At 39.5% G+C, this 25,673-nt stretch overlaps 2 protein-coding genes across 4 annotated transcripts in view; one reads left to right on the plus strand and one right to left on the minus strand.

Moving 5' to 3' along the window:
- LOC146475145 (uncharacterized) overlaps window positions 1–12,805 on the plus strand; it is a 29,849-nt gene extending 17,044 nt beyond the window's left edge. For 2 of the 3 annotated variants that reach the window (XM_085116097.1, XM_085116098.1), the window contains exons 15-28: window positions 59–310; window positions 745–939; window positions 1,921–2,106; window positions 2,496–2,687; window positions 3,606–3,854; window positions 4,084–4,263; window positions 4,812–5,015; window positions 5,538–5,777; window positions 6,159–6,395; window positions 7,316–7,528; window positions 7,950–8,444; window positions 9,012–9,170; window positions 10,204–10,339; window positions 10,694–12,805. In XM_085116097.1, the coding sequence (XP_084972223.1) occupies window positions 59–310; window positions 745–939; window positions 1,921–2,106; window positions 2,496–2,687; window positions 3,606–3,854; window positions 4,084–4,263; window positions 4,812–5,015; window positions 5,538–5,777; window positions 6,159–6,395; window positions 7,316–7,528; window positions 7,950–8,444; window positions 9,012–9,170; window positions 10,204–10,339; window positions 10,694–10,793 (3,038 nt within the window). In that variant the 3' untranslated portion in view covers window positions 10,794–12,805. Of the gene's footprint in view, window positions 1–58; window positions 311–744; window positions 940–1,920; window positions 2,107–2,495; window positions 2,688–3,605; window positions 3,855–4,083; window positions 4,264–4,811; window positions 5,016–5,537; window positions 5,778–6,158; window positions 6,396–7,315; window positions 7,529–7,949; window positions 8,445–9,011; window positions 9,171–10,200; window positions 10,340–10,693 lie in introns of all 3 variants that reach the window. The other variant, XM_085116099.1, reaches the window with a different exon arrangement.
- A 1,818-nt stretch (window positions 12,806–14,623) lies between these two features.
- LOC146475146 (protein STIP1 homolog) lies at window positions 14,624–21,967 on the minus strand. Its single transcript, XM_085116204.1, has 8 exons — window positions 21,831–21,967; window positions 20,509–20,670; window positions 20,146–20,223; window positions 19,132–19,199; window positions 18,929–18,985; window positions 18,011–18,146; window positions 17,124–17,185; window positions 14,624–15,956 (listed from the first exon to the last, which is right to left on the minus strand). Exons 1-8 carry the CDS (start codon window positions 21,925–21,927, stop codon window positions 15,756–15,758), a joined length of 861 nt encoding a protein of 286 aa, XP_084972330.1. The 5' UTR covers window positions 21,928–21,967; the 3' UTR covers window positions 14,624–15,755.
- Window positions 21,968–25,673: the final 3,706 nt, after the last annotated feature.

The following is a 25,673-nucleotide window of genomic DNA, read 5'->3' on the forward strand; positions in this document are numbered from 1 at the left end:
TCCGAATAATGAAAGCATTATTTCTCACTGTAAGCGTAATTGTTTTTTGTCATTTTAGATTCTCAGCCACCATCATTTGGTGTATCGTGTCCGGCGAGCCCGCTAATTGCATATGCTGAACGAGACAAGTTTTCAGCTGTAGTTGCCTGGGCCAAGCCTAATGCTACCGACAACTCGGGACTCCCACTTACTGTGACGTCAAACTACCAATCACCTCAATTGTTTAGTCAAGGAACTCACGTGATCACATACACTGCTGTGGACCAATCAGGAAATAAAGCCACATGTACCTTCACAATTAAAGTAATAGGTAATTAATAGAGTATTAGCGTCATCATGTAAATACACGCGGCAAGTGATGATCATATAATGATTTTTGTGAGAGATCATTGTTATCAAAATGCTGAAAATGTTTGGATAAGATAATACTTGATTCATGTATGTATAAAAGGATAGTGAAAATATTCAGTATTTTTTCTAACCATGTTTTCCATTAAAACCTTGATATACGGGAAAGTATATTAGTTTGCCGAACCGTTTAAGATAACATTAAGTCAATCGAAATTTCATATTAATGGGGCAACTTTTCTAGCAGTGGATCGTAGCCCTATATAAAGGAACAGTCTTTTCGATGAGAAATGACTTCTTGTCAGTTTGCGTAAATGACGTGAGTATATACACAAAGAATAACTGCTTAATGAATTGACTCTTCTTGTTCTTCTCCCTCTTCTTCTTAATCGCCAGTGATCAATTGCACATCGCTTGTGATAGTTCCTGGTGGCCCTTTGCGCATCAGCAGCTGTGGTAATCATTATGGTACAATCTGCAAGTTTTCTTGTGAGACTGGTCATCGCTTGAATGGTTCATCCTCGGTCATGTGCGTCGCCCATGGGAATAAACCTCCAGGATTCTGGGATAACCCTGTGCCAGTTTGCCAAGGTCAGGATATGATTAACCTGGTACACAGCTGAAGTGGCAGAAAAAGGGCAGAAAATAATTATCAGGGACTGAAACAGTCGAACAAACATTTGGACTGATTCCCTGACGAGAGTATGCCCTGTTGATTTAAGCTTTAATTTCATTCCATTAGGTTGCCACTGAATATTTAAAATCTGGTGGATTACTTATCTACTGCAACGTCGCACCAGCATCTCGTTTGGTTCCCCTTACCCCCGGTTCTAAGTTTTACTAGTACAGTATTGTTAACGTACATCACGTCCGAAAAAAGAGGTCATCTGAACATTTTTTACAGGGGAGATCCACGAGTTTTGGATTGGAGAGATCCAAACATTCCCTTTCTTACTGTAGACACGAACGAACGTGTCTCTCACGATGCATCAGTACAGTTTTTAAAAGGTTAAGTGCACTATTTCATTTATGTTGCAGCCTAAAAGAGTGAATTAAGTTCCAAAAAAATCTTTGAAGCTTTGTTCGAAGTGTGTGCTGTGCTGACAAACACTGTACAAAATGTCACCATTGTTAATTTCAACAACATGCTATAAATGTGTTACCGGAAGGTGACTTCTGTCCAATGTCTAAAACAAGGATTTTCCCTTGATTCCGTTCATTTCAGCAAATTTAAAGTGCACGGTTACATTTTCTGGTAAAAAATAAAAAGGTGTGGATGCTCTTTCTCCTTAGTATGGATACATTTGTTGATGTCACACATGCGCAGCACTATTTGTGTTTTCGAGGTGGTCTCTTAATATAAGGCCAATAGTTTCTTGAGGTCTCCTCGCCACATATTTACTGCTACTTTTGTCTTAGGGGAATTTTTTTATGGCAAATTTAGAGGATGATGATGATGATGATGATGGTAATGATGGTGACGACGATGACATGCATTTAATTAGTCGAAGAGGAAGTGAAAGGGTGTCCTCAACTCCACATGATATCAGTCTATTTTTATTAATTTTACAGCTATTAGATGTCCAGCTCTCCCCTCTCCATCAAATGGAAATAAAACTGGTTGTTCTGATCCACTCTCCGAACACTATGGCACAACCTGTAGTTTCTTTTGCAATGTTGGTTACATTCTTATTGGATCATCAAGGCGGCAGTGCCTGGAAAACGAGACTTGGAGTGGACTCGCAACGTCCTGTCAAGGTAAGGAATTTGCTTACATTTCTACAATTAAAGAAAGGTGCTGTAATTTACAAAGCCGTACTTCATATATTGAATCCGGAAGAAACGACAGGGCATCTACGCCGCTCAGCCCCAGCTAATGTAGCCCGATCGACTAAGCAACTTTGGGAGTTGGTATAACATCGAAATGCGTTTTCATCCTCGGAGACCCAGGAATAGAATAGTGGAGTTGAGGAAAAGTCAAAACGAGTGGAAAACAATATTGTTCCCTTATCTGTTCTGAAAAATAATTGTCCCTGCCGCTTTGACTCTCTTTTAAACTGATAAGATACCTTTGAGTTTCCGAGGATGATGAATTAAAAACAAAAAAGATGCTTAAATTCTCTGTTTTGTTTTCCTATTACACACAGTTATCAACTGCACCGCTCTTGCTCCTCCTCCCAATGCCATCGTAACTCCTTCCTCGTGTCTTGCGAAAAGCACTTTTGGGCAGACTTGCAAGTTTAGCTGCCAAAAGGGAGGATACGTTCTGGAGGGTACCAACACCAGGCTGTGTGGCAATGGTGGCCAGTGGACTGGGAATAATGACACGAAATGCAGAGGTGATATTACAAGAATGTAGAGAGACTACTTAGCGAAGGGGGAGGAATCGGCAGGGATAAGAAAGTAGAAATCAGACAAATGAACCCGCAACACTGAAGAGGCGACGGTTATAAACTTTCAAAATTAAAAAAAAAAATGTTATGAAATAAGCTAGTCCTGGGGTGAATATCTGTTTTATCAACAGAGTTGATAACTGAAGGTAAACTATCCACCGTAAAGAGATTCGAATGCTAAAGTTTTGAGCGCTAGCCCCTCGTTAGTGCGAAGGGCTAACTCGGCTCATAATGTCAGCACTGGAATCTCTTTATGGTGGACATTTTATATTTAGTTATCATCTCTGTTGACAAAGCAAACATTCGTTTTTACTCTCACCTGACGCAGCACCACAGTTTCTATAGAAACTGCTTTAACCTCCTTAGGCCAGTGATGGTTTTGATTTACAAATTTTCTGTTAACATATTGCATCTGCATCTTCAGTAAAAGTACCACTCGCATAAAACATACAACTTTAATTTTTGTTATCTGTTTCTCAAAGTGGTTTCTAGGAAATTGTAGGCTATTTGTCGTGAAAAAGGTTCTTTCTTAACATTAATTTTTCGAAAATACAAACCGAGGAAAACTTAATGGTATTTACAGAAAAAATTGGACTGCTTAAGGAACGTAAATACGTACGGGAATGTTTCTTTCCGTCTTGGACCGCTTCAGCCGTGTTATAATTATGTCGAATGTCTGAAGTTTTAATGTAGTATAGCTGTGTATTTTTACGAGTTTTTGTATTTTGGAGAGGTCTCAGCGAGAGCTAGGCAAAAATGAAAACATTCATTTATAATGTCAGGCTGAGTGATTAACTTAGCACCAAAACAAGTGTACATCTCCAAAACGTAGAACACCAACTAACACTACCCTTTTGTTTTCAGACAATACCCCTCCTTCTTTCAACGGCACTTGTCCTAGAAACATGGTATTTTATGTCAACAAATGTTCGTCCAACGCTGTTGTCTCATGGAATGAGCCAATAGCGACTGATAACTCTGGTCACGTGACTGTCAGCTACCCTGCAGTGCGGCCTCCCGCCAACTTAACTACTGGTCTATACAATGTTCACTATTTATCGAGAGATGACGACGGAAACACAGCAAACTGCAGCTTCATCGTGCAAGTCGCAAGTATGTCACGCCCGAAGTGTTAAAAAAATCTTAATCATAAATTCAGTAATTGCAATATAGCCAGGATCCTCCGCAATACTAGTTGTACTTGTTAAAATGTCGGCCAGTTGGTTTTCTCTTTCACAGTAGTATCGGCCTCGTAATCTCGTAGAACTAGATTGAGTAAACAAAACAGCCTGCGATACTCTTGAGTCACATAGATTACAGTTAACGTAATTTGTATCCACAGGAAAGTCTTGCCCAGCCCTCCAGCCTCCAATCGACGGTGCTATAATCTCACTGTCATGTGGATGGTCATTTGGCTCCCAGGCCTCTATCTCTTGTAACCCGGGATACAGACAGGTCGGATCACGTGTGCGTTCTTGTGAAGAAAATGGAAGATGGTCAGGCAACGCAACTACATGCAACAGTAAGAAAAGAAGAACTGCAATACCATGTGGCAATGTATTTGCGTGTTATTAGAAAAAAAAGCCACAAAGGAAACTAATTATGTTTCAGCAACAATAACAAAATGAGTGTAACAAGAAGTTCCAAAAAAATGACTGATACGATGAATGACGATTTACACGTAAAAAGGCAAAGTAAATGAGTTTTGAAATGTTAATCCTTTACATAAAACTAGAATCCTTCTCTGCCCATCTCCTTTTATCCCGACTACCCATCCAGTTCAATTATTACTTAGTTATTAACAACGATCCCTGGTAAAAGTTATAGGAAAATTTAGAGCATTTTTCAACTAGAATGGAAAGTAATTTCGCGTTTGCGTTTATTTCTTTTTACTACGTTCTTTGACTGGTTAGCAACCCTCGCACTCACATACTTATCCAGTGAGCTAGAGCAACGCTGAAACCTACAATGTTGTGGCACGCACACGCACACACGCACACACGCACACACGTTACACGTATTAGCTTTAAATTTTTATTGTTGTTGTTGCTTATTTTTTCCTTTGTTTAGTTGTTAAGTGTCACGCCCTCACGGATCAACCTCATGGCGCGGTTTTTCCCTCTCAGTGCAAGTCTCCACTCGGTGTAAATTATCAAACAGATTGTTATTTCATGTGTAATGCCTCAAAATTTTATAAACTGGACGGTCCATCAAGGGTATCCTGCCTTGAAAACGGTTCTTGGAGTGCAGACGTTAATCAAGTGGTCTGCAGAGGTATGCTATATGTAGTGTAAGGTTCAGTTCTAACATTTAGCCAGCTCAGTCATCATGCGGTTGACGATGTCGTATTAGCTAACTTTAGAACCTCGACAAAGTTCACGACGACGACGACGACGTCTATTGACCGGAAAAGGACTGGAACGACAAAGTCTGGTTTCGGCGGAAAAAAGAAGCCTAACACTGAAGCTGTCCGAGAGAACGACCAGTCAACGCGACCTCTTCAGCATAAAAGGTTGATATCAATAAGGGCCCAGCAAAAACGAAAACAGACCAAAAAGCATGAAAAGCCTAAATACAGCCACTAACTTTAAAAGTAACGAAATCTTCTGTTCTTGCTCTCTGGTTCCGCTGGCCCCTATGGTTATTCCAGGCAGCCAGTACTCTAGTTTTATTTCTAATATTTTTGCAATGAACTTCATATAAGGAAGAATACAAATAATGATTATATTGTTGTTCCGTTCCCTCCAAGGACTCAATGAGCTTGGCCTAAACGATTCAACCCTTTTCTCCCAACAGACAACCAGCCTCCCAGCATTCAATGCCCTGCTAACACGGACGTTCCTACAGAAACAGGTGAATCGTATGCAAACGTTACGTGGAAGGTTCCAATTCCAACTGATAACTCTGATGATCCCTTGAACATCAGTGGCTTGATACCTCCTCAGCAGTTGAATGTCGGTCAAACACACATCAGATATTACGTCACAGACTCAGCTGGGCTCAGGACTAGTTGTGTATTCTCCATCCACGTCAAAGGTATAGCTGTCTAAATTTTTAGTAATCGCTTCTGCTGTGATCGATAATCTTTAAAAACTGTAACCAAATACTACAGCTTTTTACTTCCTGTTTACTCCCCCCTGACAATATTCTGTTAAACATGTTAGACTATTCCAGTGAGAATGTATATTCAAGCAAACGTATTAAAACGAGATGATTCAAGGTCGTAAATTCGCTTGATAAAGCTTCGGCTCTATCCGATTATGTCAATAGTTTTAACATGCATAAGCACTCATAGTAATTTTTAATTATATAAAAACAATAAACGATTAATGAATATCAGAGAATATGAAGACAGAACATAATGAGAACTGTTCTGAATCTCTTTTTTCTCCTGATGTTTTTTCTTGTTTTCAACAGACCTTGAGCTTCCTAAGATTAGCTCCTGTCCTGGTGATATTACGATTATTTCTCCAGCTAGGTGGTACAAGTTGACACTTCCAGCAGTCACAGTTACTGATAATGTCGGAGTACATTTGTTCACGACAAACGTTGTTAATGGGAGTGAGGTCACTTGGGGAAAACACAACATTACTTACACTGCAAAAGATAAGGCGGGAAATGCGGCATACTGCAGGTTCCTTATAACAATAGCTGGTATGTGTGTATTATATGCATACCGTATTTTCTCGATTAAACGCCGGCTTCGTTTAAACGCCTGCAGGTCAAAACTGCCGGTTTTTAAATAAACGCCGGGTGCGTTTAATCAGGGCCCCGGCGTTTGATCGGGGTGCCGAAGTTTATTCGAAGGGGTCGAGGTCACAAGGACCGGTTACAAGTAAATAGTAACCGCTTGAATGGCACTGTTGCGACATACCAAGAACGGTATGCTGTTTTGGTATTTAATAAACGTTCAAAGGAAAAATATCGGCGTAACATAACTGGGATAGTTGGTGCACAGCGAAATAAAATATAGCAATGTTCGTGTTGTATTATTGATACACTTTCTTTTTTGTGTTGTAGTGCTCACTGTCGTTTTAATCACGAGGATCCCTCCAAACTGCCCCTGGGTTTCCGAGGATCGGTAATAATAAATTCCACCTGGAAAAATGACTGAAAACCGCATCTCATCAATAAACGCCGGACCCCGATTAAACGCCGGGTCAAAACTGCCGAATTTTAAATAAACGGGGGCGTTTAATCGAGAAAATACGGTATCTCCTATCTATCTACCTGCTGAATAAAAAGCACGCTATTGCCCATGAGGTCCGAATGCAAGCACATTCTCGATTGCTATAACATGTGCATATTCTGTTAATCTGTCAGTGGGTAATTTATTTTCCAGTTTCGGTCCAGAAAAAGCTTTGGTTTACCTCTGAGTTACAAGTAGTGGTAGAACTTTTTGTCTTTCATATGGGAAAAGTGGTATTGTTTCGGTAAAAATTTGGAATAGCGAGTGAAAGGTTAACGGGATGAATCTCCGAGGTAGGACTCTCCATGGGCAGTTTTATCGATTTCCCTACCCCTTTCCCTTCCTCAATGCTGTCATTTAGCAATTGTTTGTTTCTCGTTCTCAGATTCTCCTTGTGTCGAGTTCAAAGCACCAAAGAATGGAGCCAAAGCGTGCGAGACGTGGTTGGCTGGAATGATATGCACAGTGCATTGTAATGAAGGATATGGATTTGCCGAGCATCAACCACCTACTTACCACTGCAGCCCTACAACCGGGATGTGGTTTACATTCAGGGTCCCAGGGGGGGTTAAAAACCTTATTGTTCCTGATTGCTCAAGTAAGAAAAAAAGATATTTTTTTGAACAAGTCTGAAAAGGTGTGCCGCCCATGGTTTCTTCACTGATTTTGATCTCACCTAATAAGCGATTTCCACATCAATACAACTTGTGACTTTGTATTTATTTGCTTAGTTCTTTGACCGAATTAAGAAATGCACAGTATCCTTTTCCACAACAAAATTGCAAAATAGCGGAGAAACGTCCCTTTATATAAATTATTCTCTATTACCGACTGCTCAAGTTAAAAACCTTTTGTAGCTTGTAACTACTAGAATATGCACTACAAATTAAGATCCTTCACAAGAGGTAGACAAGCTATTAATTGTTTCGAAGCTGCCATCACTTACCGTATGTTTGATTGGTCAGATGAGGAAACGTTTTGTCCAACCGTTCTAAGGAAACGTTTTATTTTCTTTTCAGAAACGCATAAACCAAAAGGAGTTTTACTAAATGGGAAGTATCACTACCTAACTGGCAAGTGCGGCACAAAAGAAGTAAACGAACAGATCGCTGGTAACTTCATTGCTCTTTTAATGAGTACTTCTCTTGGAATGGCGGGAGCTTGTTATGGTAACTTAGACTGTACGATTGAGAATGTCGAAGTCGAATGCGGAGAAACAGTAGCTCGTAAAAGGAGAGATACAAATGAGCAAGAGCAAAGTAGTAAAATCCCTTTAACCGTCACTTTCACGTTACAAGTTCCACTTCCTAACAACGTTAACACCAACGAATCGCTTGATCTCAACCGGACTTCTCTACAAATAGCAAATAATATTCTATCGGCTTTGAACAAGGAGGACATGACTCTAAATGCTAGTGGAGTTATCTTAGTAAAAGACACATCAAAACCTGCAGAAGTTCGCCTCGTACGTTTTATCTGCGATGAGGGACAAGTGCAAAGTGGGGCCACATGCGGTAAGTTTTAATAATATCTAATTACTGCGAAGCTTGTGTAGTGCTGCAGACTTTTTGTCACCAACGTACCCGTTCAAAGTATTCTCGGCCCAGCCAATAGCACAGCCTCGTCCTCTGTCATCCTCGGCGCACAGTCAGATGTGACGTCACCCGCTGACAAGCTCGGTTTCTTCTATAAGCGCGCCCAGAACTGGGAACGAGGCTGTTCTCGGCCAAAACCACTACACTACCGTGCGAAGAAAACGCTAAGGAAAAGAAATAGAAGACAATAAGCTGACGACAAGCTTTTCTGAGTTGACTTCCTACGGAGGAAGTCTTACAAAAGTCAAGCCGTGGGAAGTCTTCGGGTTCCAAGGAAAAAGCTCTGGGAAAAAGTTGGAATTGAAGGCTCACTAACAGTTGTTTAAGTTCTTGCTTTATACCCGTCTTAGTCAATCCCTTTCCCTATATATAAACATTCCCTATTGCCCAACAACGTATCCCCAGACACCTTCCCTCCCTCCCTTTCAGTTAAAAGGAGAGACTCTTTTCAAACGTTACTAATCATCCTCCTTTTTTCCAAACTAGTCAATTGTCCTGTTGGCTACTTCTTCAATGGTACCAAATGTCAGTCATGCGCAGTAGACCGATACCAGGATCAAGAGGCTCAGACCTCCTGCTTTCCCTGCCCATCCGGGACTTCAACCTTTGGACAGCAAGGATCAAAACGACGACAGGATTGTCAAGGTCACTTTATTTCTTGCATTTTGAAAAGGCAGAAGATTGTATATTTTTAGGAAACGTTTATGTCTTAGATTTTAAGACTTCTTAGAAGCACTAGCCTCCCACGTAGTCGTTTTTGGGGGACTCATGGGAGGAGGTTATACGGGTCCCCTTAAAACGACTGCATGGGAGACTATAGACGGCACCTGCGTCAGAGGTTTATACGGTGACGTATTAATTTTTAATGGTTCTTGTGGCTGAGAGTGAACAAAGGAATCCTTGTCAGTTTTAGTTTAATTTTATTTTTTGCCATTATTCTTGCACATCGTTACAAGATAAATATATATATATATATTAAAATATAAAAGAATGATAAATAACAAAAGCAAGAAACATATGGCGAGAATGCCCATTGAGAAACCATTGGGGCTTATACGAGCTACAGGTTCCTCCAAAAATTACAACTTTGAAATCAGGATTCCTGATATAACGAAGCCCTGTTGAACTAAACGAACATTATGTCGTTTATCCCTAGTACTATAGTTCCCGTAAAATGTGTCGAACATAACCACAATTAATAGAAAGAATACCGGTATAACGAAACTCAGTTACGAACATAATCCATGAGCCGTGACTTAAAATCTTGCTGATATTGCGCGATGTACCAAGCATAAACTACTGTCACGTTGATGAAGTTGCGTCCAAACAAATCAGCACAATTGTCGACTCTGGGATGTAAGATGAAGTGTAATAACATCCACGTCCCTTTATCTTTATTATGTTTGATCTTTTTGTCGACAGTCTCAAACAAAAAAATATCACCAAACAATCATAACTGCTACACAAACTCGGCTGTAATGAAGAGTCTGGTCGTCTTCCCACAAATCGTTATAAGTGGGCGTTACCAGTCTCTCTACACTTGGTTATATCAGGGTTGCACTGCATCAGTGATTTTTTGCTGATCATTAAAGCTTGAGTTCAATTACCAACACATTTTCCCCAAGAATCTCAATTTATCTGTATCGTACGAAAGTGAATTTTTCCTTTCCCTCAGTAGATCTACCGGTGAGTCACAAATCTCAAAAGACAAGCCAAGGACTCTCCACGACGACGCTTGTTTCAATTATTGTTCCTGTCGTTGTTCTGGCAATTATAACGTCTGTGGCAATTTGGCGTGCATTGAAATTTTGTCGGTAAGTAAATGTTTAATAGCAAATTAAACTCACGGCCGAATGTTGGTAAAGGTATATGAATAACAGTTTGAAAACAAGGGCAAGAAAAGCAAACGATGACTGAATGAACAAGCGCTTAACGGATAGAGGTTAGAGAGACTTTCTGCAGTGCAGTATTGCTACTCTTGACAAGAAGACACAAGCAAAAACCTATCTGTGTGCTTAGCTTACAACTAATGATATATCTAAGATAAGGCATGGCCATGGGAATCTTTAAGAAATTTTCCCATGGGTACTTGTAACTTGCACAGTCTCAAACACTGTACCCTTATAATTTCTAATTGCGGAGCAAATTTGTTTTTCCTTTTATCCTAGACCCCCAAGGGCCACGACGCCTGCGTGTTCGGAAAATTCTTCTGTTGGTTTCTGCAACCAGGCCTACGTTGACGACTTTGAACTGAAAGAACGAGTATGAATTAAAGTTAAGAGCAGCGTTTTTTAATGTAATGGAAGCATGTTTTGGAAGTCAGTTTATTTGCTTTTTTTTTCGATTGTCACTTGGAGATATACTTCCATTTAGTTTTGATTTATTTAGTTTTTATAAAGAGGTTTTATTTTTACATGCATTTAGTAAATAGAACCCGCCAGGCGGCCAAGCGTGGGAGATTGTATGAAAGACGGTGCCTAGTTTTGTTACTGCGCATACGTTCTGCGTATCTCAAGATACTCGGGTTTCCTATGGGTGGTGTCTACTATTACAGGGATATCAGCTGTTTAAAAATCACGGTTTAAAACTACGCGGAGAAAGCATAAAGTGATATTTCGGCTGATCCAAAGAGAATTGGGGGTAACCATGCATTTTTCAGAGATAATAAAAGCTGCAATTTTGGAAAAGAAAAAACGCCATACATTCCTTTGTATTTTACTACTTTTAAGAATAATTGTTGCTTAATTATCTCTGAAAATTGCGTGGTTACCTTCAATTTTCGTTTTGGATTTCCATGCCCTTGATAAGATCCGCTTTTCCCGCATACTCATAAACCGCGCAAAAAATTATTTGGTATTAGTAGGCACCAATCTTAAGATGAGGACATTATCAGCCGATATGCCAGCAAGCCGGAAAGAGGTTTATTTACTATGTAGACAAACGTTTTTTTTTTTTATTGGAAAACAGATCACTTGTAAAACTCATATGAAACAACATCCGGGACCCGAGTGGCGTATTTTCCATACCCTCACTAGTGAGGATATTGATGGCGTCATTTCTCGCTCTTTCACGGTTCTTTGTGCAAACAATCGGTGAAAACTGGGGAGCGATAGATTTGCCTCTATAGTAAATAGTATATATGAATTTAATTTTCTCGTGTTAAAAAATAAAATTACCTCGAAAATAAAATTCATATCTCCGCGCCGCCGTGTAATAACCTCTATTTTGTTTTACAATCCTCCGATTAATTTCTGAAATGCGCGTGCTTTATTGTGGAGACGACAAAACAACTAGTGATGTCTACGACGTGATTGCAGGCAAATAAATGCAACCTAAGTAGTTTACTAGTTTTAATCAGGCCTTATCAAATCGGATGACTTTGGTGCCACGTGCGACGTGCTTTACCAATGTGAACGCGCGGAAATTAATCGGTGGCCCATAATTAGCAATTAATCAACGGATTTTCGTTGGATACAAGATTGTAGAAAGCCAACGACATGCGTAGGGCCGAGTCAACTATAATCATCTTAAATATTCAACAAGCACGAGTGGAATAACTGTTTAACCAATTTGAACAGGATTTGAACCCATGACGATTGCGATAACCGTTGTAGTGCTCCACGCAAGACTATTAGGATTTTAATCCAGTAGTGTAGGAATGATCAGTGATACCTGATGACAGTGACAGGCCGCGGATATTAATATTCGTAAGAATCTGGCAAAAAGGAGTTTAGGAACTTGGTTTACAAAGTAAATCGTCGTACATGACGCCAATCCTGACCTCAGCAATATTTTAAGTGGCATATGGACATACGCAGCCTCGTTTGTTTACAGAAGCGTTTTTCATTCGCGAGGAACAACCAGTTTTTTAGGCAGGAACAGGCTTTTCAATTAGAAATGTTTTGGCAATAAACCTCGTAAGCTAGGTGTCCTGTTAATTTTTGAACTGTATCTCGACATGTTTTCTTTGTTTGCTTTTTTGTTTGCTTGGCTATACATTTTTCAAACCTCTATATCTGGTAGGAGTTGGTTTATATTATTTAATTATCACATTTTTTCAAGGAGAATGGTATTAGTTTGATGGCGCAAAATGGAGTATGTTATATTCTAAACCTTTCCCTATTAACGAGAAAAGAAGAATGCCCCTAAAAGTATTCCTCGTTTTTCCAGCCGAGGAGGTCGAAAGTTAGTTTGAGAAAAGTAGTTTGCGAACGGAAATAATTTCACGCTTTTACATTGCGTAAATCTCAGTATGTATATATAAAGTTGAGCCTGAGATTTTCCAACCTCGCAAAGGCCTGAGAATGACTCTTTTAAAAAGTTGATTCGTGACAGCCTGCTTGTAAAATCTAAAACCCATTTTAACGCATTGTCCGCTGCTGATAGACAAAAACGTTGTAACGTAAATGCGTATTGTAGTGCGGGGGGAAGGCGGTTAACAAGAGAGTTTCATACGGGAAAGCTCTAACAAATGAAAACCCTTACCTTTTTATATACCATTTTTGACATTAAACTTTATCACAAGACATCCTACGTCAAGTTGAACTTCGCAGACAAGTCGCTGATTCTTTCGGCATGCCGACCCAAAAAAATATAATAATAATAATAATAATAATAATAATAATAATAATAATGATGATGATGATGATGATGATGATGATGATGATGATAATAATAATAATAACAATAATAATAATAATAATAATAATAATAATAATGATGATGATGATGATGATGATGATAATAATAATAATAACAATAATAATAATAATAATAATAATAATAATAATATAATAATAATAATAATAATAATAATAACGAGAACGAGTCGTACGATACCTATTAAGTGGTAAAATCTTTACCACTGAAATGTGCTATTTTCTTAGATGACGGGAAAGCACGGAGCACTCGTAATAAGGGGTGAAGTGATCTAGATCTTTTCCCATTCATCTCCGGTATATCGCAGGGATACTTGGGGCTCTCCACTGGAACTAAACCACGATTATGTCGCAGGCACGTCGATAGGCTGTGCCCTCCAATTGGAAATGGAATCGCTGTACAATTTCCCCGTTCCAAAACTACGACTGGGGGAGTGTAGGACTGGGGGGACAGAAGGACATCCCGAGGACGAACATTGCGCGTTTCGTTGTTTGCACTAGGTCAGCCAAGTTAAGACTGCTTCGTCTGAAGCAACTTTTTCTCCACAACCATTTTGTCTGGAGAGGGGAATTCAGTAACTATGCCAAATATTGGTAAAATCGTAGTTGTATGGGGTCAATTCGAAAGCTGGGGTGCTTACTATTTGATAAGAACGTGATTTGACAGTTGCTAACTCGAACTTTAATGTATGCACACTGACATTTATACTACACAGGAATATTTAATTAAGCTTCCCATTGGTGATAGTGAATTTACTTTTGTTATAGAAACTATTGTATTTTCGTTTGAATTTAAGTTTAAATAGCCTATGCTGTTGTATTCTTTTAGTGTGTAACTGTAACCCTCGGTAATAGACGAAAAGGGTTGTTTAGCGTTGCGAAAATTAACACCAGCATTGACATGGAAACCTCGGGAAATCCAGTTGCAAAATCAAGTGGTACGCATCATTCCATTTGGAGCACTTCTGAAATTATGAGCTTCTGGTCAATGTTGGACGATGTTCCACTTTTGGTGTAACTATACTCCAAGATTTTAAACAGTACAAAAAGAGTGACTCAATATTCTCGTACAGCAATCTTTTACATTCATTGGTTTTGATTGACGACACTCAATTGGCGAACAAACGCTCTACTTGCCTCTGGAAGGGCAGTATCGGTCATCTTCAGTCATATCAGTGACTCAGAAATATTTATTCTGCCCACTTTAAACAGAGAAAAACGGTTTGGACTAGATAGAGTTGTCTACCCTTTACCGAAAAGTCCAAAAGCGTACGAAAACTTTAAATTTTGACACATGGATATATCCACTGTTAAGTTGATTCAAATTTATAGCATTGTGCATTCTTACTGCGCATATTTCCTTACATCATTGGCGCGCGCACGTTGGCGGGAAAAATGGGGGTTTTCTTGAGCTGCTAAGTTCAGTCAATTACTAAATGCTACGGTGGCCTGTCTTTTTTTAATTTTAGCTCCTTCTTTAAACTAAGCTATTATCTTCGTTGTATTGGACAAAATTTAGAAACAATTTACTATAGAAAATTGAGTCATCGTCAGAAATGCTAGGTTATCCATCATTCGTGGAGAATAAGTGATACTAAGAATATGCACGCATAAGACTTTTGAGTCAATTCTACTTCTTAGCGTGCTTCCCATACAAGAAATTTATTTTTAATTACTGCTTATGCATCATGCATTCTATGTAAAGTATTGTTTGAAACTCCGCTTTATATTGTTGAATCGCTGATCAGTGAAAGATGTGATATTGCAAGAAATTATGGGGAACTTGAGCAAACTTGTTCTCAGGCCCTTCTCCCGGCTTCCTGTCCCCTGGAGCGAGAGAGACCAGGAGACCTGGGCCTCCTCCAGGGGACGGGAAGAGCAGAGACACTGGAAACGAGGTTGTAACTTGAGTGGATAGAAGCCCTTTGGAGGGAACTTGACCTATTTCTTTGTTGCATTCGTCAACATAGTAACATGCTAGCAAACAATCAGTGAAAGTTTGAAAACAAATTTACAACAACTCTTTTTTTTTAGTGGATGGAAGGGGGGGGGGGGGGGAGGGGAGGGAGTCATCTTAACCAGTTCACGAATTCAAGTCGTATATATGTGAGGTTTATCAAACGACTTGAAAGATGCAAGGCCGATCGAACAGCTAGTATTTTAAAAACAGTGTGCAATATTTCGGCTAGACCAAAGAAACCTCCACAAGCGGCTAGAAAAGCAGGTATGTACCGCACCAAAGGGTATGATTTTTTTGCACTGTTTGGGTTCAATTTTAAGAACTAATTTGGATGTAAACAGGTATGAAGTTTAGATGACAGGTCTGAAAACGAGTTTTAGAAAATTATATATTTTGGTCTGAAGTAAGGTCAGAGTATGAAGAACCGGACGGTAGACCCCTAACAAAAATTTGGATGAGTAGCCCCCTCCCCCCTCCCCCATCCACCTCTGCCCCCTTTCCCCCTTTTACCGCTATCCTAGATTTTAAAAGCCTCATTACAGTCCTATTTAGAAAACCACAATCCTATTTCATTTCCTCATTTGCCGCAAAGAAATCATTCACAGGGAATGTTTACATCCCGCCAAACATGTTTCCAAAGGAGATCCCACCAGGGAACCCTTCATTGCTTTCGGGCGGCGGGCCTTCTCCCGCGGGACCAAACTTCTCTTCCAGTTTTCTTATGATGGTTTGGAGATTTTGGTTGTTTCCATATTTGGAGACGTTTGCTGGGTTTTGGCTGACGTCTTGGAAGGCTTCCATTGTCACGGGGTCCTGAAATTACAGAGATCAGCAGTTTACAGCCAGTCTACGTCACGCATGGCCAGTATTTCCGAGAGTAAAATGAACATTCGAATTCCTCTTTGTAATGTCGAGCATTTGAATGGCATCTTGAATCGAAGATTTCTCTGGAAATCTTTCCAAAACAGACGCATTGATTAAAAAAAAATATAATGTGAAGAGAAATTCATAGCTTTATAACGTCAATAAGCCAAGGAAATTTCTGGAGAAATCTGACATCTCGCTGGCGATGTTCAAAACTGAAATTCAAAAACTTCATTCAAATTTTAAAAATACTGGTCACGCGTGATGTAGATTGACTGTAAGTCTACTGCTTAATATCATCATGTAACGACGCTCTGGTGTGTCCCAATACAGAGGTATTTGGTTTATGACAACGCGGGAAAAGAAATATTGGAATCCAAAACGATAATAGGGCGTTTTTGGCGTTTTTACCAAATATGAGCTTATTTATCCCTGAAATATGCCTAGTTATCCCAAATGTTCTTTATGGATTCCAATAGCCCTTGCCTTGATGTGCTTTTCACAACACGGTCACATAACGAGCAAAAGCACCTTTGTATTAACAGGAACTATCACTGAGAAACCCGAGTTTCTCTGATCATATCATCCCGAGATGCGCAGAATGTATGCGCAGCAGCAAAAAGAAGGGCCTTACTAAAAGATGATTTATCAGTGGATTATACACGTTGGCTTGAAGAAATGAATTTTATGTTCTCGTGTTAAAAAAACAATATTTTACCACTCAAAAATAAAATTGATATCTTCGAGCCGTTGTGTAATATCTCATATATACAGTAATGCCTAATAAGACTACATCATGACCAGGATGCATTTTGAGCATGTTACACTGAAGATCTTTGGCGTAGGTTTCAAAATATTAGTAAATAATGAAGGAAGAACTTGGCATGCTGAAGGTGTGATCTAGGTCTAGGTCCTCTGTTCTATTTCATCATTATGCCCAACGCACTGCACTGTAATAAAACTCAACTAGTTTAAAGTCATTTTTCAAACAAGAACCTGTTTACAACATTTCGGCTCACAGGGTTTTATGCAATGGAGATTCGAAAGCCAAAATTTAAGCCTAAATTAAGGTTGTTGATTCGTTAGATTGTTATGACGAGTTTTTACTGTGCTAACCTGAAATGCAGCCACCAACTCTCTATCACTGAAAAGGTCATTCAAGATCGGTGTCTCACCGCCTAAAAAGTGTAACAATGTCATTAAATTAACAAGTAAGCTGAGAAATTCAAGTCAAGAATTAAAATTGCTCACAAATTTCTAGGTAAAGTTAAAAGTAATAGCGGCAAAATACATTCCACCGATTTGGGGTATCGTTTATTTAGCTATCAAGTGTTCGATCATGCTGGACCGATACCGGGCCAGCATGCGATACTGACAGATACCCAGAATTCGAGACCGGGATATTTGACAGAATCGCCACTAATGGAAAAGTGGTGCTAATATCTCTACAGCACATATTTCGTACTTGTTCAACGAAATTCGCTATCATATGTAGCTTAACCACGTCAACACTTTTAGAGTCTTCACTGCACATGTATCCCCTGGCAGGAAACCTGCCAGACTGGTGTCAAAAACGCTGAATGATTTTTGTAGTTGCTTTGACATTAGAGGGGATTTTCAACTTAGTGTCGAAAGTATATCTCGTGTTTGCTTAAGTTTTGCTTTACCGCGCTCTATGATTAGTAAGTACTTTTTCAACCAATGGGAAGGGAAACCAAAACCAATCGGGTCTTGGTCCACGCGTTTTCCCGTGCTTGACGTCGATTACATGTATTTCTTTCGAGTTCGATTCTGATTGGTTCATTTCGCTGTTTGCATCTGTTGTGATTGGCTAGAGTAATTACGTTCATGGTTTTGGTTTTACGACACTCAGTCTTAAAGTTCTATATATACAGATTGATTTCTGAGCCGGAACAAAGGTCAATGGATGTAATGTAAACATAGTCTTAACAAAAGGAAAGTAACGAAAACATGGATATAATATAAATATAGTTGTCACTTACTCCCAGTGACTGATTCAGAAGGGAACACTCCTGCTCCTCCTGCACCGGGGAACCCAGCACCTCCAGGGAATCCCCCAACACTCATAGGGTTAGGGAATCCCCTCTCCTTCCCAGGAAAGCTACTAACGCTCTTTTCCTGTAAAGTTGAAGCAAATAAAGAGTGGCCTTTGTCTAAGAATGAGAACGGTATGGCTTTCTCTTCTGGCTTAAGGTTTATGGAAACGACAAAAGCGTATCATTGAGGACGAATGAATGAATGGATGAATGGATGAATGGATGGATGGATGGATGGATGGATGGATGGATGGATGGATGGATGGATGGATGGATGGATGGATGGATGGATGGATGGATGGATGGATGGATGGATGGATGGATGAATGGATGAATGGATGGATGGATGGATGGATGAATGGATGGATGGATGGATGGATGGATGGATGGATGGATGGATGGATGGATGAATGGATGGATGGATGGATGGATGGATGGATGTATGTATGGATGGATGGATGGATGGATGGATGGATGGATGGATGGATGGATGGATGGATGGATGGATGGATGGATGGATGATTGGTACGAAATTATTTATTTTCTGATCGAATTGGAATTTTGAAATTTGGATTTTATGCAGAGATGAAAACCGGAGTACTTGGAGAAAAACTCCATAGCAAGGACAACAACCCACAAGAAAGTCAACCTAAATATGGCCAAACCCGGGTCATATGAGTGGGAGCTGACAGCTCTCGCCAAAACATCATTCCAAACCGGATTCAGATATGAAAACAGGTATGGATATTTAGAGCCCCTGGCCTGAAAACTGGTATGAAAAAAAATGACCTTTTGTAATCTTTTTTTGATCGTCAAAACCTACGAATGAATTTCGCTTTACTGAGTTTTTCCTTATTTAAATACCTGTGGTTTGTTAATAGACTTCTTCAATTCCAGTAAAGTTTTGTTTTGCTTGTTGATCTGATTTTACCGCAAAGTTAAGAAGAATCACTCAACAAACCAAATAAAAGAAGGCGACCAAGCCATGATTGTAATCCAACGAAAAGATCTTGAATTCATTTTTGAGGCACAATTATCGTTGACTGTTTGTATGTTTGAAAGGATACTGCCAATCCCCTGTCACACCATTTGATGGCTTCTTCACGTTGTCCCAGCTTTTCACAAGCACTTGCCCCTACAAAATATGAAAGTTTTTACAAAAATTCAACTTTCGAGCGTTTACTCTGTACATGTTATATTTGGTTTGTCCCGCAATCTAATTGGTCACTTAATCAAAGTCGGGGTTTCGAGTTAATCGGCGCATTACGGTCAACTCCCGCTTTACGGACACCTCACTATTACGGACATTCGATAATAGTGAGCAGCTAAATCCCCGGCAAAAATAAATTACAGACGTTTGAATGAAATAAATTAAGGACACTAACTCACGGCCCCGAGGGTATCCGCAATAAAGGGAGTTGACTGTACTGGGAGGCTCATAGCCTGGGAGAGCAGGTCTACTCCTTTTTCGACTTTTCTTTCAGTCATCGCGAAAAGAGCTGTTTTCGTGTAGAAAGAAAAGTTAATTTAAGTTAAGTTAATTATTGCCATTTGGGAGATTGGGGAATGGGGGTCACTACTTTTGGAACATTGTGGTAGTTAATTGTGCTTTTATAAGAAAGCTTTGCGTTGGTTTGGCTTTTCAACTGAAGATTTAAAAAGCACTATCACTGACTGGACCTATCCGTGATTCAGAGGCTTTCCTGATCAACGACTGCATTCCAACCGTCTGGTGGATCAAGTGAGTGTTGACACTGGTTCTTCACCTGATTTTCTCTCTTCTCTGATCTGCAGCCAAGTCTTTAAACTGGCTGGCTCGTTGCTCCCTTGTCTCAGTTAACAGAAGGGAGAAGAGATTCCCCATTCTCACTACACAAACAGTCCAACTTAACTCAGTACACATGGTGAAACAGTTGTTCCCAACTGCAAGTGGTCTCTGCGCACTGCATTACCTCGATATCACTAACCTGCTAAACAGCACTGAAATCCGAGACTAAGCAAAACTGAAGTCTTTGAGTTGTAAAGATCTATGCGCAAAAGACTGGTCAACTTCATTTATCTGACAAGATAATACTTCTCACCTCTTTCTATGGCTTTGACGTAAGTTGGTTGCAACTCAATGGCAGCTTTTGCATCATCTATTGTCTCTTGGTATTTTCCTTAAAACAAGAAACAGAAGCTTTATAAACGAATTTCGTTGAAACAACAATAAGCGACCGCCTAAATGAAATGTGTCTTTCTTTCTTTGGTGCCTTGGGAGAACTGTGGGTCTGTAGCTTCAAATCCAACGACCCAAGCAAAGACTGACTCAAGGCATTCCACCGAGCTGGGACTTGAACAAGTACTGGGATGATGGGGAGAATTAAAAATGAACAAGATGGCTGTTTTGTTTTTGTATGCAAGTAGGATTTTTAACACCAAAAATTGCGAGGAAAACCACTTACCCTGATAGAAATTTGCTGTTGCTCTGTTGCTGTACAGTTTGGCATTCAGTTCGTCATCTTTGCATTTCACGTTTATTCCTTCAGTGTAGAAGTTCACGGCATTGTAATAATCTCGTTTACGGTAGCTCTCATTGCCATCTCCTTTGTAAATCTCCACTATCGCTAATTAAGACAAAACGATCCAGTTGATAAAGATAACTTGGTTTGTAAAGAAGAAACTTTGCTAACGGCATGGTTTACATTTTGCCTCATTAGCATATATACCTGGTTATCAAACAGCGAGCTACCGGCACAAATAGACACCTACATAAACTAATAAGTAGCACGCCGCTCTTGGTAATCAGTGTAAATATTAGTGTTACATGCTTGATATTCTGATAGATTTTAGCTTTTCAAAAAAACCAAGAATGTATCGCTGCTTGGCAAGAGTTGCCACCCAGCCGCTTGTTCCCAAAAACTAATAACATGCCAACTTTCGGAAAATACTAAGTTTGCCAAGCTCTTCTTATTTAAATAGATCATTTATCTGTCGCTAGTTTTGTCATTTATGGTATTGTTTGCTAATGAGGCTTAACATGTGAACAAAAATCCCCTACACTAGGACAAAGCAGCAAAATATACATCATCGTCTTTATTAAGTGAGTAAGGCCAGTGAGACATTATATCACTAACTAGTTTCATATACGGTGTAACATTATCAAAAGCCTTCGCAATAAACCCAATTCTTCCTATCGATTAAATCAGGTAATTACTCAATTCTCTCCAGGATAATCGAGCCGCGGATCAATCACGAGTGCGGGATGAAAAAGTCGCCTCTTGCGAGGAGACGCGCAGTGCGCTTCTACTTTCGCGTATTCTCGCGGCAGCGGGAGTTTTTTCGCGTGCGCTCGCGTGTTTCGGTCTTAATTTAAGCTTTAATTACTTTTCATTCTTCATTTCAAAATCGTTTAAATAATTCTACGCTTGTATAACGCTTCACACTCGACTAACCTAAGCTGACAGACTGACATGCCATAATGTAACTTGTTCGGGATAACGTTCACAAGATTACATAACTAAAAAAAATTCAAAAGAAAGGAGTTTCTATACTGGACATGGAGAGAAAACATCAAACACAAGGCACGCTTATTTTTGATATTCTTCTGTGCTGAACGCGTTTTACTGTTGTGGTCAGTTACTCTATTAAACTTGGCTCTTCGGCTCGAGATAAATAATTTTGCATTTTATAGTGTCAAAAAAAACATTTGCCTCGGTTCAACAATGCCTTAATAAATGTTTTCACTTTCTAGTGACATGCAAACGTTTTGTTTTCTTGATCTTACCTCTTAAAGTGTCATTGTCAAAACCAAGTTTTCCTTCTTCAGAGTCAGGTAGTGTGACGTCATTTTCATTTTTGGCTTCCTCTGCATTCCCCGCCATGAATGACGGGAAAATGGCAAACGTAACTCCGGTCTAAGTTCTAGCTTGAAAAAAAGAAAAAAAACCGTAAGTCATTCTGTAATTGTTACTTCTAATATGATATCACAAAGGATTATTTTAGTCAAAGAAGTTTTATCATATCTCATGTTTCTTAGTGCAACTGAATTCAAAATTTGTCTCCCTTACTCAGTCGTCCTTTTTATTTTAATCTATAAATCTTAAATCTGCGAATACTTAGCGTGGGGTCCAGATATCGTTTACCAAAATGAATCTAGACTGAAAATAAATACAAATCTTGTTAACTTTGTGCCAATTTATAGTACCAACGATTCTAACAATAGTACAAGGAAAATGTATAATAAGCATGGACAATATATTCACAATATTTCTAACGTTTTGCCAGATGATGATCACAAGACGAGTCCCTTGAGTCTACCAGGCAGATCATCCAACTTAGTGTCTCATGCCTGATTCAAAGTTGACCCCTATGCCAAGCCATGTAGGACCCCTCTAGCACGTTATAAAGATCATCCCAGATCACCTTAGAAAAACTAAGGACGGTCAACTCTTGTAACACTACAGGCTGGGTCAAATCAGCTAACCCGGGCATTTTTTTTTTTTTTTTTTTTTGGTTGGCTCCCAAAGTCAAATTCTGAACTTAACACCGCAACAGACTGGTCACTCACTCATCCTCTCCTCCAGAACATAATTTTACAGTTTGTAAGGAGTTGTTCAGCAAACAGAACATGGAAGGCCACAACATAAGTATAAGTATTGCCTGTCCCTGAGAGACTTGTTACATTAATTCAAACCTCTAGTGATGCAATACCATGCTAATATTCAGGCCAGGAAAACATAAGATGAAGCAAAATTTGATATATCAAATGCGGAAGTCCTGATTATGAAACAGCAACTTCGGCACAAAATTCTTTAATACTGAACCTTATTAAACGAAATTAATCCCCGCCTAGTTTTGAATTCCAGGCTTGACAATGTATAGGAAAAGAGGCTTCCAGAGAATAACTGAAAGTTGCAGGGACAGCATTTTAGTCTCGACGAACGGATATTTTGACGACAATGAGTCGTCAATAGTTAACACAAAGGGGTTTTCCCGAAGACAAGTACTTGTCTTTCGTATGTGCCTAATTTACATGTAAACCAAAACATTTCAGTTGTAGCTGTGCGAACCTTGAATATTAGGTGAAATAAAATAAGCTGATATTCGATGGATTTTCGCGATGGAAATTACACTAATTCTAAGTCAACCTAACGATCAAACAGAAGTAAAGCCCTACCTCACTCAGCCCTCTCTTCGCCAATTTTTACTGCTGTGGACCAAGACGAAAACTAATAACATAAGCTTAACTGACACAAGTATCCAGTGTTAAATTCCTAAAGCTAACCTCGAGACTGAGCACAATACAGTCAAGAAAGAGTGACAAGTTGACTAGCGAGTAAACAAGCCGGATTTGGTAGAAACTGAAAAATTACGGTTTTGTACTTTCTGTGGTCGTTCTTCCATTTCAAAGCAAATTTTAGCACTGTCACTCTTTCGAATAATTTTCTAAAAATAGCAAACAACCCAGGCGAATGCTGGTATTGTGATCGAATTTTAGGTGGATTAGAGTGATCAGGAATCAAACGGTTTCGCTTCGGCCCTCACTTGAGTGTGGCGAATGTGCGAGCCAAACGTGCGAGCCATGCGAGGCAGAGGTGCGAGGCATGAACAAAACACGCGAGGCTTGCGAGGCATGAACAACCCCCAACATAAATGCTAACCCGTTAAGCTAATTTAAGCTAACCTGAGTACTATTTAGGCCAACCGGAGTGCTGTTTAGGCTAACCGGAGTGTTGTTTAGGCTAACCGGAGTGTTGTTTAGGCTAACCTGAGTGGCACGTCGCCTCGCACGGCTCGCTGGCCCGCAGATTTGCAAGACCTCCCTCATTTGACATACATATATCGCACCACTCAAGTCATGTAAGCCCAATTTCCCAGTCAAAGTCAACTATTCGAATTATTTCTGGAGAAGAAGGTTCATATACTCGAGCACCTTACAGAAGAAACTTAACAACGGAATATTTAAGGCCAAAATGAATCATGTCGATCTCACGGCTGTACAAAACTTGGTTCCACATAGGCAATTAGTTAATGACATTTCTGTGACATTTTGATTGCCTTTAAATTGAAGTGTATTTTTTAATAAGTGTATCTGAGAAAATACTAAATGAAAAAAAAAATGCTTAGAACTAAAAGATTAATGGGATAAATGATCGAATAACTTTCAGCACTGACCTGAGCCGGTTCTGTGAGAGTCGTGCGTGACGCTTTGTTCTGTCTCAATTCCTAGAAACATTTGAAAACGTCGTGACCGGAAATCCCGCTGACGTCATTTGCATAGTCACGTAATATGACAAGGGGCCCAGGTTGGGGTGAAAAATGTTTTAGACACTGGAAGGGAGAGGGGCTGCTTTAAAATAAATAAATAATTGTGTAAAAACGTTCGGGTTGGTTGACGATGCCCATTTTACGCGAAATTTCAAACGCAATTCTTGTTTTCCTTTTTGTTTTGTGGTTGGCTTCCCGCTTCTTTTAACCCTTTAAGCCCTAACAGTGATCAACATCAAATTTCTCCTTGTAATATCAATGCTTATTCAACCCCTGAGGTCATGAGAATTAAGGATATGATCACCCAAGGTGAATTTTCTCGGTGTAAGAAAAGTATGGGAACAAGATAGGAGAATTTGTTCTTTGATATTAGAGGTTAAAGGGTTAAAATCATTTTACACACGAGATTCTTCGGATATGTATGCTAAGGGGCGATTTTGAACAATCGTTATTGAATACCCGGGTACTTAGCCTGTGAGAACTCCTGCCGATCGCAACTTTTCAGTGTCAGCATTTTCAGTGGAAAAGTATCAGGGGCAGACTACATCGAGAACATTTAAACAAAATACTCGTACAGCTACAGATGAATCTTTTCGGATGCTATAGTTGAAAATTGAAATTGCAAAACGCTTTAGAGATCAGCATATTGTGCCTTGAGATTTGCTAGCCGTTCTTGGCTTTACGAAAATACCAGCCGACTTTTTCTCATTTTCTTTGCATTTTGAAGGACATATTCGTCATATCCACTCCCTCGAAAACGAAAGGAATCAGTTTTCCAGTGTTACGAAATTTTGAGCCAACATTTTGCCGAAGGAAACTTTAGATTTCCTTTGCAACCAAATCCGAATCTTTGACGTGACTAAGGCCTCCGAACAGATATCCACCGAAATGAACCGTTGGGTGTCCCTACGTCCATCGTGGTATGCGGATGGTGCCTCTTCATACAGAAGTATTTTTCCATAGTTTATGACTACGCGCGCGAAAAAAGCAGATTTTAGCAAGCGCTACTGGAATCCATAAAGAAACTTAGGCGTAGCGGGGCATTCTTTTTATAAAAAAAGCTGTAAAATACAAAGCAATGTGGCTTTTTTTTCCAAAGCGAAATTCAATTAGCATGGAAAAATGAATGGCTATACTCCAAATTTTCTTTTTGAATACCAATAACCCTTACCAAAATGTACTTTTTCTGCATAGTTATAAACAGCGCAAAAACATCCCTGTTTTACTAGGCGCCGCCAAGTTGCGCAGAATGTGTGCGTAGTAACAAAAAAGAAGCACCGCCTATAAGGTGATAAAACGTTTACTGTTTGTTGGACCATGGAAAATAGTTTGTAGTCTTTGGACTGAACTAATGAATGTC

This window comes from Pavona decussata, unplaced genomic scaffold (assembly GCF_977016875.1).
Source record: "Pavona decussata unplaced genomic scaffold, jaPavDecu1.1 SCAFFOLD_85, whole genome shotgun sequence".
Taxonomy (NCBI): Eukaryota; Metazoa; Cnidaria; class Anthozoa; order Scleractinia; family Agariciidae; genus Pavona; species Pavona decussata.

Coding starts and splice junctions, on each gene's coding strand:
- LOC146475146 (XM_085116204.1), bottom strand. CDS start 21,927: ATGGCGGGGAATGCAGAGGAAGCCAAAAATGAAAATGACGTCACACTA. Junction 20,224..20,508: donor AACAGCAAATTTCTATCAGG/GTAAGTGGTTTT, acceptor TCTTGTTTTAAG/GAAAATACCAAGAGACAATA. Junction 18,986..19,131: donor GGTGTGACAGGGGATTGGCA/GTATCCTTTCAA, acceptor CGGTAAAATCAG/ATCAACAAGCAAAACAAAAC.